Source organism: Pelodiscus sinensis, chromosome 1 (assembly GCF_049634645.1).
Source record: "Pelodiscus sinensis isolate JC-2024 chromosome 1, ASM4963464v1, whole genome shotgun sequence".
Classification (NCBI taxonomy): Eukaryota; Metazoa; Chordata; order Testudines; family Trionychidae; genus Pelodiscus; species Pelodiscus sinensis.
In genome coordinates this window covers 139,574,045-139,590,196 of record NC_134711.1, presented here as the reverse complement: position 1 = coordinate 139,590,196, position 16,152 = coordinate 139,574,045, and the positions used below count along the sequence as shown (strand labels likewise).

Sequence of the window (16,152 nt, the reverse complement as noted above, 5' to 3'; positions counted from 1 at the left end):
CAGCTGGGCTCTCACTAGCCCTAACAGCTTCAGCTGGGCTCTCCAAGCCAACCGGGCTTCTCTGTATAGCTGCCTGCTGAGCTCTCACTAGCCCTAACGACTTCAGCTGGCCTCCCACAAGCCAATTGTGCTGCCCTAGATAGTTGCCAGCTGGGCTCTCCCTGGCCCAAACAGCTCCAGGTGGCCTCTTTCTTTCTAGCCCTGGCTCAGGGCCTGAGTCCTGGTCTTAAAGGGCCAGTGCAGGGCAGGCGCCCTGTCACAGGGGCCAATAAATTGATAGTTTAATAATTTGTTCTAGTATCTTTCCAGGTATTACATTTAGGTTATATATAATTGTTGCTCTCTGAGGTGCCACAGGACTACTTGTTGTTTTTAAAGGTACAGACTAAAATGGGTACTTCTCTGAGACTAAACCTTTCTAGTTAAAGCAAAAGGTTGGTGAAACAAAGTAGGTATTAAACACCACAGCTATCTTGATATCATAAGTTATTAGAACGTAAGAGTGGCCATACTAGGTCCATCTAGTACAGTATTCTGTCTTCTGACAGAGGCCAATGCTAGTTTCATGCAGAAGGAATGAATAGAAGAACAAACGATTCACCCATTGTCAGCCTCTGACAAACAGAGGCTAGGGATACCATTCCTACCCATCCTGGCTAATAGCCATTGATAGACCTGTTCTCCATGGATTTATCTAGCTCTTTTCTGAACCCTGTTAAAGTGCTGGTCTTCACAACATCCTCTGGCAAGGAGTTCTACAGGTTGACTATGCATTGCATGAAGAAAAACTTCCTTTTGTTTGTTTTAAACCTGCTATCTATTAATTTAATTTGGTGACCCCTAGTTCTTACATTATGCAACAAGTAAATCAATTTTCCTTATTCACTTTCTCCATACCTGTCATGATTTTATAGACCTCTCTCATATCCCCCCTCACTCTCCTCTTTTCTATTAGCGCTCCTTCCCCACTAAGGAGAGAATTCGTACTTTCCCTCATATTATTCTTGCTTCTGTGTATTTAAAGAATGTCTTCTTATTGCCTTTTGATGTCCCTTGGTAGATGTAACTAATTTTGTACCTTAACCTTTCTGATTTTGTTTCTACATTTTTTATTCCTCCTCAGCATTTTTTTCCACTTTATGTGGGATTCCTTTTTGATTTTCATGTCATTAAAGGCTACTAATGGAGCCATATTTGCTTGTCACTATTTTTCCTATCTTTCCTTTGCATCCTGATAGTTTGCTGTTGTGTCTTTATTGATGTCTGCTTGATGAATTGCCAGCTCTTGTGACCTCCTTTACCCCTTACATTTTCTTTCTATGGGAGTTCTCTGAGTTTGCTCAAGTCTCCTTTTTTGAAGGCTCTTGTCCTTATTCTACACGAATCCAAGAAACAATTACATTAGTATTAGTGGATGATTACTGGTTCAAAATTACTCAAACACACTTTTGGAGGACAGATGAACTTGAATAAGCAGGGAATGGAAATGAGTTGTTAAGTGCACATGCAATCTAAATTTACTAATGCATTTATGGAAAGAGGATTTTGTTTACTAGTAACTTTTTCTCTGTTATTGTGAAAGAGATAAGAATGACCTCTTCTTGATAACATTTCATGATTTTATATTTTGATATGTATGCTGAATAAATGTGAAAGCAGACATTAAAATGGAATTTTACAAGAAGATATATGCAGCATGACAAAGTTAAGGACATAGCCTAGGTATGTGCGCTATATATGTAGCATGGTTTCTGCAGAACGGATTAACAATGAGCTACAACGAGGGCTAGATCCACAGGATTAAGGCATTGCAACTCCTAGGACACCAACTACCTAACTGAATTCTCAGCCCCCAGTTAGGTGCACAGGCTCCTTAAACAGTGCCTGGGGAGAGTTAGGAAGGGGTTCTCGAAAGACAGCAGGCTGAGTGAGGAACCACCTAAGCTGGTCATTAGGCAATACAGGCAGTCCCCGGGTTACGTACAAGATAGGGACTGTAGGTTTGTTCTTAAGTTGAATTTGTATGTAAGTCGGAACTGGCGTCCAGATTCAGCCGCTGTTGAAACTGACCAGCGGCTGACTACAGGAAGCCCGAGGCAGAGCTGCTCTGTCCCAGGCATCCTGATTCAGCTGCTGCTGGTCAGTTTCAGCAGCGGCTGAATCAGGACGCCTGGGGCAGAGCAGCTGGGGTGCTGCCGGGTTGGTCCAGTAGCGCCGAGGAGAGGCGCAGCGGGACCAACCCAGCAGCACCCCAGCTGCTCTGCCCCAGGCGTCCCCAAGTCAGCCGCTGCTGAAACTGACCAGCGGCTGACTACAGGAAGCCCGAGGCAGAGCAGCTCTGCCTCGGGCTTCCTGTAGTCAGCCGCTGGTCAGTTTCAGCAGCAGCGGCTGACTTGGGAACACCTGGGGCAGAGCAGCTGGGGTGCTGCCGGGTTGGTCCAGTAGCGCCAAGGAGTGGCGCTGCGGGACCAACCCGACAGCGCCCCAGCTGCTGTACCCCAGGTGTCGGCGAGAAAAGCCTGGTCTGCTGGAGGGGAAGGGGGGCGCACTAGGTGCGCCCCCTCCCCCCACAGCAGACCAGGGAGACGCGGAGCGGCTTTTCTCGCCACGGAGGACGCAGGTGACGGGACCGCGGCACGTCTGGGCGGTCCCGCCGCCCGCGTCCTCCGCAGCGAGAAAAGCCCCATTTGTATGTAGGGATCCGACGTAAGTCGGATCCACGTAACCCGGGGACTGCCTGTACCAAGGAAAGGTGCAGGACTTATGGCCCAAATCTTCAAAGGTATTTGAGTGTGTGAGTCTCGTTGATGGGGGCATTGGGCATTGAACTCCAGAAACAGGCACCTCCCTCCATTTGAGATTCTCAGCTGTGAAGCCTCCCTTGAAGTAAGTCACCTAATCCAGGTCAGCTGTTGAGGTAGCCCATGCTCCTTCTCGTGAAACCCCAGAGAAAGAGAGAGAGAGAAAGAGAGAGAGAAACAGGTCAGCCCATTATACCCAGTAACCCAATGGTTAGGGAATGTGGGAAATCGAGGTGCAGATTTCTGTTCTGAATCAGGTAATGTGGGAATTTGAACCAGGGCCTTTTGTGCAATTTAAATTTAAATCCCGGCTTCATTTGCAGTTTCGATATGTCTAATTTACATCCCTTTTTCTAGAAAAGGGATGTAATCTAGACATACCCGTGCCTAACTCTTGCGTTGCGTTGCAGTGGGCTCCTGGGACCTGACTTGGGGCTAAGGATTTCACTGGGGGGAGTGCATGTTGTAGTTAGGTATGTGGATCAGCATGACTTGGTGTGCTGTACAGGCAGTGTGCTTGTGGAAGAAAGAAAATTGTTATCTCAAAAACAACTCATTGGTTATGTCTACACTATAGCCTCTTGCGCAAAAAATATGCAAATGAGGCAAAGCGTGGAATATTGCCACACCTCATTTGCATCATAGGGACCTTTTGGAGATGAATGTTTCTATTGCAAGGGCTTGTAGTGGTTACAAGAACCTCTGGGACTTTTGGGGAGGTAAGTTGTGGCCTTCCAGTCCCCATATCTGTGTGTAAAAGGTAGCTACAGGCAGCCTAGGCCCATGAGCATCTCCAAAGCATTTGGCTATGTCTACACTATGAGCAGGAGTGTGAGGCACACCTCACACACACATGCTAGCTCTCTGAGATCTAGTGTGAGTATAAATAGTAGCATAACAGCCGTAGCAAAGGCAGCAGTGGCAGTGGCATGGCAAACCCAGTGGATATATACTGGGCACAGCTAGGCCGTACTACCACTTTCCATGCTAGTGTGGCTACACAACTAGTTATCCTGGCACTAGCTTTTACCTTACCTGGGAATTGCACCTGTAGTTCATATGCACCTGTAGTCCATATGCCATCTGCTTAAGGCACTGGCATAATCTTGTTTGCACATACAATTTGTAAGGGGGGGGGGGGTGAGGGCCTTATTGTGACGTGAGGAGTAGAGAGGAAGATGCAGAGGGAGCAGAAGAAAGTGTGACTTACTGAGCCCACCCCTCTGACAGCAGAGCCTAGTTTTGGCATTGGGAGAATGACCAGGAGTAGATGGTGTGTCTCTTTTGGAGGCTAAAGTGGAGAAGCTGCTGGTGGAACTACAGGTCACAGCTGGCTTCTGTAGCAACCTCTGAACCCACAGCAATGGCACAAGCCTCATATGGCAGTGTGAGAAGTGCCTCTGAAGCACACTGGTCTCCTAAGACCACTGTTAGATATGTTTCTGGCCGCGGTGGGAAGTTACCCACTATTTATATATTTATTTATTTAAAATATTTTTACACACACACACACACACACACACACACACACACACACACACACACTAAATCCCAATAAAAGCACAGGTACAAAGGGTGGCTTTAGCCCAGCACTGAAACTGTACCAGCGTTGGCGCCAGGCAAATGACCCAGGGGAGAGAATTCTATAGCCTAAGGGCAAAAACCGGGAAGACCCTGCTCCACGTAGATGTCAGCCTGTAAACCTCATTTTTTGAGGAATAAGGGATCTTGCGCAAAAGGGTTTTTTTCCAACAATATCGCAAAAACTTCTTCTGCTAAAAGGATCGGAAGAGGATATGCAAATGAGCATGTGAGATATGCAAATAAACACTCCATTTGCATATCTCCTGCAGAAAAAAACTCTCCATGTAGACATAGCCTCAGTGCAAGGCAGGTTTCCTGTATTATTCATGTAACTTTGTTCTGAACTCTTTCCAATTTGTCAACATCCTCTTTTAAAGCAGGGCCAGCAAAAATGGATGCTGTATTCCAGGAATGGTCTCACTGATGCCCTATAGACAGGAAATACCACCTCATGACTTTTACTTGCTTTTCCCTTACTAGTATGGCCAAAGATCACATTTGTCCTCTCAATCATTGCAGCACACCAGGAATTTAGGTTCAGTTGATTGTGCACCAAACCCCCTAAGGCCTTTCCTGAGTCACTACCTGCTTAAATTCTGAGTGTGACCTACATTCTTTGTTCCTAGACATATGACCTTGCCTTTGTATGTATTAAAATGATCTTTTAGCAAACCTAGATTACCACTCAATTCAGATTGCTTTTCAGAACTGACTGGCTGCAGCTATTCACTTCTCCAGTAATTTTTTTGTCATTTGCAAACTCTAGCAGCAATAATTTCATATTTTACTACATATTATTGATAAAGAATACATTGGCCCAAAAATGAGTGCCTGAGAGATCCCACTGTATAAAGTCCACTGGAGGACAATTCCCCTTTTACAATTTAAATATCAGTTATTCCATTAGATTTTTTTATAGTGCTATGTTTAATTAGAATGTCATCTGATACCTAGTCAAATGCCTTATAGAAATCTATTATGTTAACTTTAACTCAGCTAAATTCAGTACCCACTCTAAGTACCTTTTCTTATTAGCTTAATTTATCAGCTTAATTCACTCTTATTGACAATTTCTTACCCTTTTTTTCTTCTTTTTCCTCCTCTTCCCTCCCCCACCCCCATGCTGTTTATTTCAAAACTGGATCCCTTAAACACCATTCATCTGAAGAAGTGGGTTGTGCTCACGAAAGCTCATGACACCATCTACATGTTTGGTTAGTCTCTAAGGCAGGGCTACTCAACATGCAGCCTATGGGCTGCATGTTGCCCGCCACCCGTTTGTTTGCAGCCCGCAGTACAGTTTGGGTTTATGCGGGGCTCGACACACAGCCCGCAGGTGGGAGCCAAAATGAAAAGGTAAACAATATAATGATCTTCTATTGATATGCGTTTTAGTAGTTAAATTCCTGGACTGTCGTTGCTCATTATGGGTGGAAATTGGGTAAATATTGCATTTTATTAATAACAGCAGAACTGACTTAAATGGGGCCTGTGTGTTGTGTAGTCTTGCCTTACTTAATCTTTGTATTCATGCCGGTCAGTGTGAAAGAAACTATTTGCATATATTTGCATATATTTGCATATCTGTGCAACCACACTTAAGTTGCGGCCCTCGGTATATGCTATGAGTATCATTGTGGCCCCCAGGGCTTCCGAAGTTGAGTAGGCCTTCTCTAAGGTTCTGTAAGAGTATCTGTTGTTTTTTAAGTTATTCCAGTTACAGACTCACACGACTACCCCTCTGAAACTTTTTAGCTAAATTCATAATCCTATCAAGTAACTATTTCACACTTGTAAGACTTAATTTCCATAAAACCTTATAGATTGGCCTTAGTTTTGGTATCATCTTTTTATGCTTTACTGATTGCAACCTGGATCAGCTAATTGGCCTGTACTTCTCCAAACATCCTGTTTACCATGTTTGAATATTGGCACAATATGAGCTTTCCCCTGTACTTCTGGAATTTCCCCAGTATTTTGGGATTTGTTCACTATCAACATCAGTGGCCCTGAGAGCTCCTCGACCAATTATTTTAAAAGCTGTTTCACTTTAGTGGTTGCTGTTTAAAATCCTGTTTGATTATGAAATACTTTCTTTTCTATGTAAGATGTAAAAACATCAACCAACATCTTCCAAGTAGAGAACAAAAAATATTTATTGAACTTTTTGGCATCATTGTTAACCATTTTAGATGCTTTTTTCTAGTAAAAGAACTGTACCTTTCTTCCCTCTCTTCACTCCCCTGATTCTGTAGAATCTACCTGAATCAGACCTTCTTCAGCTCCCTCATCTGTTGCCCTTCATCTTGTCCTCACGCTGAAACCTCTTTAATTCCCTACACAGGAGTTCAGGTACAATGGCAGAGTCATTCTATTTCTGCTTCCTGTGGTATCCAACACCCCACAACTCTGGGTTTAAAAAACAGAAAAAATACTTTGATAAAAAATTCTCAGAAAACCCTTGAAAAATGAATAATCACACTGTTTCTCAATATGTGAATGGAAAACATTAAGAATTTGTTTGAATTCTTCACAAAAAATCATGACCAGTTCGGTGTACAAGGCAAACATGTAGAAAGACCAGACGAGTTTAAAAGAGCTTGCAATATAAATATTTGCTTTCTGTTACGGAATAAAGTTTAGAGTGTAACAAATATTTGCTAAAGAACGAAAGTAGAAATAGATAGAAAGCCTTCTGCTCAATTCAATCACTTGGTAATCCGATCTTTTAATTTGTGTGCTAAAACCAGAGGAACCAAATTATTTGTACCAACAGAACAATTTCCACCCTATCTTTGATAAAATTTGATGACTTCAGGCATGCATTAGTGGATAATTCTACCGCTGACTGTAAAAAGTTGTCATTAATAAGGAAGAGACCAATATTCTTAATGAAATTAAGGAAAATAGATCCCAAGCAAGATCTGTGATAACAAAAGATGATGGAGCGTGGAGGGGGGTGGCTAGTTCAGAGTGCTGGCAAGACTCAATAGAGTTTTGCATCTGCGCTTCAGTGTTTACAAACCTGCTCTGTGCAATGAGGCCAACAGCCTCTGAGGGGCCCCGGAAGACGTGAAGGAGAGGGCCCAGCTCTGCTCCCGGAAGGGCCAAGGCTGAGGGCAGCGAGCCCTCTGCACTGCCCGGAGCGCAGTGCAACCCTCTCCGCTACCCTTAGCATGGCCTGGAGCATGTGGTGTGGTGCTCCAGCAGCGATTTAAAGGGCTTGGCGCTCTGGCTGCTGCTGCTGCTGTTTCGGCAGCTGCCTCCTTTGCTGTGGCTCCCTCCCTGTCAGCGGGCCTGCCTCTGTCTGTGACTGGTAACATGTGATAACCGTTGTGAGTATATAAAGCTATTGGGGGGATCTCGGGGTCAGGTTTACACAGGCATTTAGGCACCGCATGATTCTGATAGGTGCCTAGTGAGGTGTTCAGTAGTGCTTAAGAAAGGAATGGGAGTTAGGGGCCTGCCCTGCTCAGGTGCTTCTGTAAATCCCACTGGGCACCTCTCTGCATCTCTAGGCATCTAAATACCTGTATAAATTTGGTCACCAGTCTATTTCCTCAGAAATATTTTATTTTCATAAACCACCTCTTTTAGACACAGTCCAGATCAGATGACTGCTGCACCTAGTCCAGTGTCTGATAGTGACCAGTCCAAGATTATACAGAGGCACATGCAGGAAACCCCATAGCGGGCATAGTACTCAACCTTTGCCATGACATGTATATTTTAACTCTATCTCCTGTTATCATGTTCTCATTATCTGTATTTAAGTGACATTCTTTAAAAACCTTGTCATGCTCAGGGGCTGAGCGAGAGGATGTGGCCATGTGTTCCCCATGCGTTGTTTTTCAAAAACACAAAAAGGGTTGCAGCCTGGTGCACTGAAGATAAGCAGGGGCCATAGTTTCCACAGTCGTTCTCACAATTTTGGCAGGTAGCAGGAGGATTTGTGAGTGTGCTAACAGTGTGCCCATATTCATGGCTCCATGAAGGAGCTACTGACTCTCATACCTGGCTCCTTGCAGGACAAGGCTAGAGCGTATGCTCTCCCAGTGAGGATTCTGGGCCTCAGATACTGCCACTTGGTGTCTGGTCAGGCCACAGGGGTGAGGGAGTGGACGGTATGAAGCACAAGCATGTACAGTTGTTCACTGAGGGGGCATCTGTCTACACTGCACCTTTTTCCAGAATAACGGCTGTTATTCCAGAAAAACAATACTAGCGTCCACACAGCGATTGCATTATTTCGAAAGAAAATCCAAATAACGGAGGGCATTTTCTGACGTTGGTAAACTTCATTCCATGAGGAACAACGCCTCTTCCGGAAAAGTTCTTTCGGAAGAGGGTGTGTGTAGAGCTCCACTGCTTCTATGTTGAAATAGCTCCTCCCCAGGGCCATTCTAAATTATCCCTCCCTGGTGCCTCCTGGGGCTCTAAATCGAGGTCACGCGTCCAGATTAGGGGGGCTTGCCCCGGAATAATTTTGAGGCTTCCCTGTAGCGTGGATGCTCTATTTCAAAATAAGCTATTCCAGAAGATCTCTTCTAGAATAGCTTTTTTCTGAAATAAGCTTGCAGTGTAGATGTACCCTGAGCAAGGCTGGAAGGCAAAATGACTGGGTAGGATGTGGCCTGTTCAGGTGGAGAATGAGAGCTATCTGAAAGGCCATCAAAACAGGGCTGTGCAGAAGGGGAAAGATCCTACCATGACCACAAAGACCTTCAAACACAGACCAGGCTTTCTAGGAATAATCCAGGACTTTTTTTCCAGAACAGTGTTTCAACCTCTTGGGGGGTTATGAAATACTGTCAGGGAAGCTGCAAGTTAGAGAGCTCAGCATTACAGTTTAAAGCAAAGAAAGCCAGTTCAGGTGTTTCCTGTCAACTTTTTAGAACATACACACACATTTAATAGGCTTATCGTTGTTATAATTGATACGTGTGTTACTCATACTTTTATAGCAAAAGTAAGGAGTCGTGAAAATGTTTTCCTTCGAATAAGGAGCCACCAGCCAGCGAAGATTGAGAAATACTACTTTAGAGATTAATCTGCGTATTTGTTTTCACCAGCATTTGGGTCCTAGGTGGCAATACTGATGTCATCAGCACCCACTAATAACGCCATCTGTCTCTGTGAGCTCTGACATCATCAGTTTGATGAGGGCTTGATGGCAGTGGAGCAGTTGACTGGATAGGGGCATTCCTGAGGAACCTGATTGAAGATGCCAGTTTTGATCAGGATGTGGTTGAACTTAAACAAGTAGCTACAGAGTGGAACCAGGCAAAGTGGATTCCAAAGCCAAACAGTGTTTCCAAAAGATAAACATGATCCATCCAGTAAGACATATTGTCCTAGTGAAGGACTAGACAACTGAGGCAAAGACTGTCCCTAGTTATAGGCTGGAGCAGGTCTGAGACTAGTTGGAATAAATTGTCAAATACTTCTGCCTGGGACAGAGCAAGTCTGGTTGAGATATGTGACTGCCATCATAGATGTCTGCTGCAGCAAGATTGCCCTTCTTGTGAATTAGGGCATACGAACAATGTCAGTAACTCAGGGGGCCAAAAGCTCTTTTTCAAGCAGCGGTGCGAGCACAGTTTGGTGAGAAATGGGGGAGAACTCTGCTCCCCCATGACCTGGTCCACACGATGGGAAAGTCGGGACTGAGAATGTCTCCGAACACAAAATCCACAAAATGTAAGGCACTCAAGAGTCTGTCCTTTGGCGTTGAAGTAGGACCTAGATCATCCCTGATAGGTCTTTGGCCAACCTGTTCTTGAAAACCTATGAGAGGGATTCCACAACCACCCTAGGAAGGTTAAGCCGTTCTAGAGCTTAACTGCTCTTATGGGTAAGTTTTTTATAATATCTTACCTAAACATCTCTTGCTGAATATCAAGGGAATTGCTTCTTATCCTCCTTTCAGTGCACGTGGAGAACAATTTATCACTGTCATCCAGAACAGCCCTTAACATATTTGAAGACTGTTATTGGATCCTCACTCAGTCATCTTGCCTCAAGAATAAACATGCCCAGTATTTTTAACCTTTCCTCATAAGTCAGGTTTTCTAAACCTTCTATCATTTGTGTTGCTTTCCTTTGGACTCTCTCATATTTCCATACCTTTCCTGAAGCATAGCATCCAAAACTGGACATAGTATTCCATCAGAGACCTCACTAGTGCTGAGTATAGTGGGAGAGTTACCTCTTGTATTTTACTTCTGACATTTTATTAATAGACCCTAGAAAGGTATGCACCTGTTTCAGAACTGCATCACATTATTGGCTCATAGTTAATTTGTGGTCCACCATAATCCCCAGATTCTTTTCAGCAGTACTATTGCATAGCCAGTTATCCCCCACTTTGTATCTCTGCACTTGATTTTTTTTCTTTCAAAGAGTAGTAATTCATTGAATTTCATCTTGTTGGTTTCAGACCAAGTCTCCAATTTGTCAAGATCATCTTGGATTCTAATTCTGATCTAACCCTCTCATCACTGTATCATCCTCAGATTTGAGAAGCACACTTTCCACTCCATTAGGCAGGTCATTAATGAAAATGTTGAATCATATTGGATCCAGGACAGACCCCCGGAGCACCCCATTAGAGACGCCCTCCCTTTTTGACAGCAAACCATTGACGACTGCTGTTCAAATACAATCTTTCAACCAGTTATGCATCCACCTTACAGTAATTTAGACCTTATAGACTATGTTTCCCTAAGAGAATGTCATGTGGGACTGTGTCCAAAAGCCTTTCTAAAATCAAGATATATCATGTCTACTGGTTCTCCCTGTCCAGTAGGCTAGTAACCTTATCAAAGAAGGAAATAAGTTAGTTAGGCATGATTTGTTCTTGACAAATCCATATGGTCTGTTCATTACAGTCCTATTATCATGTAGTTGTTTATAAACTGATTGTTTCGTGATTTGTTCTGGTGTCTTTCCAGGTATGAAATTTAAGCTGACTGTTCCCCTTTGTCCTCTTTGTTCCCCTTTTTAAAGGTAGGTGCTATGTTTGCCCTTCTCCAGTCTTCTGGCACCTCACTTGTCCTCTAGGAGAGCTCAAAAATAATCACTCATGCAGGGCTGGACAAGAGACAGTCTGGGGGCCAGACCCAGCCCACAGATTGCATCTGGCTGCTGTCTATTTATATGTTGCTGCCTATGCCACCAAATTTCCAGGCAGTGACTCAGGTAGCAAGATCCTATATAAATGGCTCACGGTTGTGGTGCTACTCTGGCACGGGCCAAATGGATGAGCCTTTTATATAGCCACAGCAACCCCGGGTAGCTGCTAGGCGATGAGGTAGCGGTGGGGCCGTGAGCCCTTTGCTGGGTTTTTCAATTCAAAGCCTCTAGCCCCAGACAACTCTGCAGGGGAGGCTAGTCTCCAGTCCCACCCCTTCTGCTTGCTTTTGGAAGTGGAGCTGGCCTGTGACCACATAGCAAAATCCTTTGTGGCCCTCTTGCAAAAATTATTGCCCCCCTGCACTAATGGGTCTGAAATTGCTTCAGCTAGTTCCTTAAGTGCCCTAATATAAACTTTATCAGGCTTTGCTGACTTGAATACATCTAATTTACCTAATATTCTTTAATCTGTTCTTTCCTTACTCTGGATTGTGCTCTTGCCTCATTCTTGTTAATATTAACCGTGTTAAGCATCTGGTTACCATTAACCCTTTTAGTGAAGACTGAACCAAATTAGGTATTAAACACTTCAGCCTTTTTGATGTCATCAATCATTAGCACTTCTTGACTCCTTCATCTTTCTGTTGCTCCTAAAGTATTTATAGAACTTTTATTATTACCTTGTTTGTTTCGTGCTAGGTTCAATTCATTTTATACTGTAATCTTTGTGATTTTTTTCTCTGTGTGCTCGCACTATTTTTTTTATAATCATCTTTAGCAACTTATCCATGTTTCCACTTTTTGTGGGATTCCTTATTAATTTTCATGTCATTAAAGAACTCTTGACAGACACTCTTTCACATAGTTTGCTTTTGTGCCTTTCATATTTTCTCTTTGGAAAAACTGTCAGTTTTCCTGCATGCCTTTTTCCCTTGGATTTTCTTCCCGTGTGATTTTACCTGCCAGTTCTATGAGTTTATGAAAATCTGTTTTTTTAAGTCAGTTGTCCTTATTCTGCTGCTCCCTCGCCTTCCTTTCCTTAGCATCATGAAATGTATCATTTCATCACGCCTTTCTTTCAGATTGCCTTCAACCTTTGGACTGGCAGCAAAATTTCTTCCTGTTGGAATCAAGTCTAAAATGATCTCCCCAGGGTTACTTCTACCTTCTGAAACAGGAGAGTTGCCCTCAACACGTTCCAAGAATTTACTGGAAATTGTATGTGTTGCCATATACTTTTCCAGCTGGTTAGTTGTAGTTAAAATATCCCCCTCACCACCAGCGCTTTGTGTTTTTGGATGTTTCTGTTGTTTGTTTTAGAAATACCTCATGCTCCTGCTCTTCCTGATTAGACCTAGTATATACTCCTCCTGTGATGATGCCCCTGTTTTTCCCCTGCTATCTTCACCCAGAGCCATTTAGCTGGTGTGTCTCTCATTTCCTTCTGGGCCTCGTGGAGAGCGGGTGTCAGTTGGTATGTGGGCATACTCTCTCCATGTACCATCCCAGCTCTGCACAGGTAGCAGACCAGGAAGCCCACAGATTCAGTTCAGAGGTGAAGGTGCTCCACTAGGTTTATTGTCAATGAAGCAGGGTCCTGGTGCCTGGCAGACTCTAATGGGACACTAACACCTGTGTGCCTGTGATAGTGGTCTCAGGTCAGTGAGTAGTGTGACTTTCCACTGCCCTCTGGGCTGGACAAAGATGTCCCTCCTGTGATTTGTACACATTGATACAAACTAATTACACATTATACTTCTGACAGCTAATTACTGGCCCTCTCTCTTGTACCTGCTGATTCAAACAAAACATTTCCATCCATCATCATGTTCTTCCGCCCTTGCCCTTATTTGGGATTGGTGTGCACCTGTACAGGATTGTCTCGGGATTGTGTTTATGCTGTGACTTTGTGTTGGGATGTACCTGGACTAGCCTTCTGGAATGTGTTTATATGAATACCATGTGCCTAGCACTTCTCAGGAGCGTCTGTGTTTTACAACATTCATCATGCTTTTGCCAAGTCTGTGTACCAGACAGGGAACTTGTAGGCAGGTGTTTCCTTTATGGCAGGTCCTGACTTTTGCTCATAGCCTGGCTTTTGCTGATTTTTAGGTCAGGCCTTCAGCCTACTGCTCCAGGCTCCCTCTTTCAACTATCCTCAGAACAAGTGTATACATTCTTGATGTACAATGCAACGCCTGTTCCTTTTCACTTGCTTGTCCTTTCAGAAAAAGCAAAATCCCAGATATGAGATGTATCCTCTCCAGTCTCAGTGATGCCATTTAAGTAGTAACTTACTGTGTATACTAATACTTTCAGTTCTTCCTGTTTATTTCCCATTCTTCTTGCATTTGTGTGTAAACATCTAAAAATCTGAGCAGATTCCCCCACTGTTCTCCCTCTTATTGCTCCTACAAACATATTATCTTCCATTCCGCCCTTACCACCTCAACATCTAGCCCTTTGAAAAGGTCACCTTTTTTAATGCCAACCTGTGAGTATTTATCACCTACTCCATTTGAACTTAGTTCAAAGCCTTCCTCATCCGGTTGGCGAGTCAGTGACTGAGGCTGCTCTTCCACTTCTTGGCCAAGATAGCCCCATCTGTTTCCAGTAGTCCTGTGTCCCAACCAGTATCCATGGTCAAAGAAGGCAAAGCGCTTCTATTGACCACAACCTGCACAGCCATGTGTTCATCTCCAGGGGACGTGTGTTCCTGCCTTGACAAGTGTGACTCAATGGTCAGTTCATAGATTTATAGGGATTTTCTGTTGCACATTAGATGGAGGGTTTCTGAGAACTAGGCCAGAGTGAGAACCTGTAACCACCCCCAGTTGTCTGTACTAACCACGGTACCACTGGGCATTCTTCTCTAAGTAGAGATGAGAATGGTTAACTGGTAAGCCTCACCCTTAACGGATGAGACTTACAAGTTCCAGTTAACTGGTAGGGGCCTGAGCAGCTGCCCTCCCTATGTTTAACCGGGTAACCAATTAAATGGGATTTTACATCCCTACTCCCAGGACCCACCATAAGAACTGGTTGATTTTTTTTCAAAATGAAATGTTTTTATTTTCAATTTGAAATGACTGTTTTGAATTTTACTTTTATTTAAAATCAAAAAGGTAAAAACAAACTTGAAAATGAAATTAAACATTTCAACAAAAAAGTTAAAACGTGGCATTTCCCACTAAATGAAAATTCAACTTCATTTCAGAATTTTTGAAATTGTTTATAAAAAGTTTCATTTTGACAAAGTTGAAAGGCTTTGTTTCGAACTTACTATAGGAAGTGAAACAGGGACGTTGAAATGAAGCACTTTGACCAAATTGAAATAGTGTTTTGATTTTTTTGTTAAAAACTTTAACAGAATCATTACCTTCCTGCAAAACATCTTGATTTTTTGAATACGAATGCAGTGGTGGGAAGTTTTAACTAACAATGACCCACGTGCCCAGGAAATCAAATGCCTGCTGATAGAAAATCACCTGATCCAAGTCCTGTCTCAGGGTATAGGTGCAAAGAAGGTTTAGACCCAACCTCTTCATTCAGAGGTGCAGCAGGTTTCCTAGTGTGACTTCAGGCTCCTCAAGCAGCCTGATCTGGGGCCTTGGAGAACAGCCTGGCAACCTAACCATAAACATGGATGAGGCAGCTAAAGGAAACCCTTTCTCCCCATTCCAACCACCAACTAGTTTACGAAGCCAGAATCACATGACTTTCCCCTCTGTGGGGAGTTGTGGCCTAGCCATGGTGGTTAGAAATGGGAGGAAAAATTACGGAAAAAAGCAATAGGGAGAAACCCAAAGCCACAGGGTGGGATAGAACATGATTTGCTAGTATATTAGGTTTGGCTTGTCGATCCTATGCAGTGACATGGAAGACCCAAGCCAAGCAATATACGAAAAGAAGGACAAATGAAGGGCATTTGGAGACCTGCGTGAGAAAACAGTGTGGGGAAAGCAAAAAATTGTGTGTGTGCCTGTGTCTGTGTATATGTGCATACCGAGAGTTCTCCCTCATGTACTTACATACAAACCTAGAGTGAAAACTGAAATAGAGTAGGCATAACTCAGCAAGCAGTGGGGTACTGAATAATTCTGTGTATAGTTGGTCATTTTATACATTTATATCTTTCATTCTTTTTCAGAAACTCTCAGAGATGGGCTCCACGTAACACTTCAGTTCTGAAAAACTAAGGACAGATGACTCAGTAGTGTGCAATGGAGAAAACAGCAGGAGAAATACCAGCCCTGAGGCTACCATTTTATGTCTTATTGTACTGCAGCCATGCACTCCCAACTCCCAGTGTGCTGCCTTAGGGAGAGAACACGCTTGTCAGACATTACTAGATCCATTTGTTGTCTTACAACTTTTTCACTTTTGCATTGTGCAATCCACTTGTGAGAAGAGGAATGATGACTTTTTATAGATGCTGTTTGATTCTCTTGGCATTTATCTGGAACACCTCTGCCTATGGACCAAACCAAAGGGCACAGAAGAAGGGAGACATTATTCTTGGGGGACTCTTCCCCATTCATTTTGGAGTGGCTGCCAAAGACCAGGATCTAAAATCTAGGCCAGAATCAGTAGAGTGTATAAGGTAAGCCAACAAGAATTGTAAAATAGACAA

At 43.5% G+C, this 16,152-nt stretch overlaps 1 protein-coding gene across 7 annotated transcripts in view; it reads left to right on the top strand.

Moving 5' to 3' along the window:
- The window catches only part of LOC102454429 (extracellular calcium-sensing receptor), a 168,284-nt gene that overhangs the window by 56,243 nt on the left and 95,889 nt on the right, over positions 1-16,152 (top strand). For 4 of the 7 annotated variants that reach the window (XM_075904595.1, XM_075904550.1, XM_075904561.1 and 1 more), the window contains exon 2: positions 15,670-16,122. In XM_075904595.1, the coding sequence (XP_075760710.1) occupies positions 15,935-16,122 (188 nt within the window). In that variant the 5' untranslated portion in view covers positions 15,670-15,934. Of the gene's footprint in view, positions 1-7,536; positions 7,721-15,669; positions 16,123-16,152 lie in introns of those variants that run through there. The other 3 variants (XM_075904570.1, XM_075904606.1, XM_075904588.1) reach the window with 3 other exon arrangements.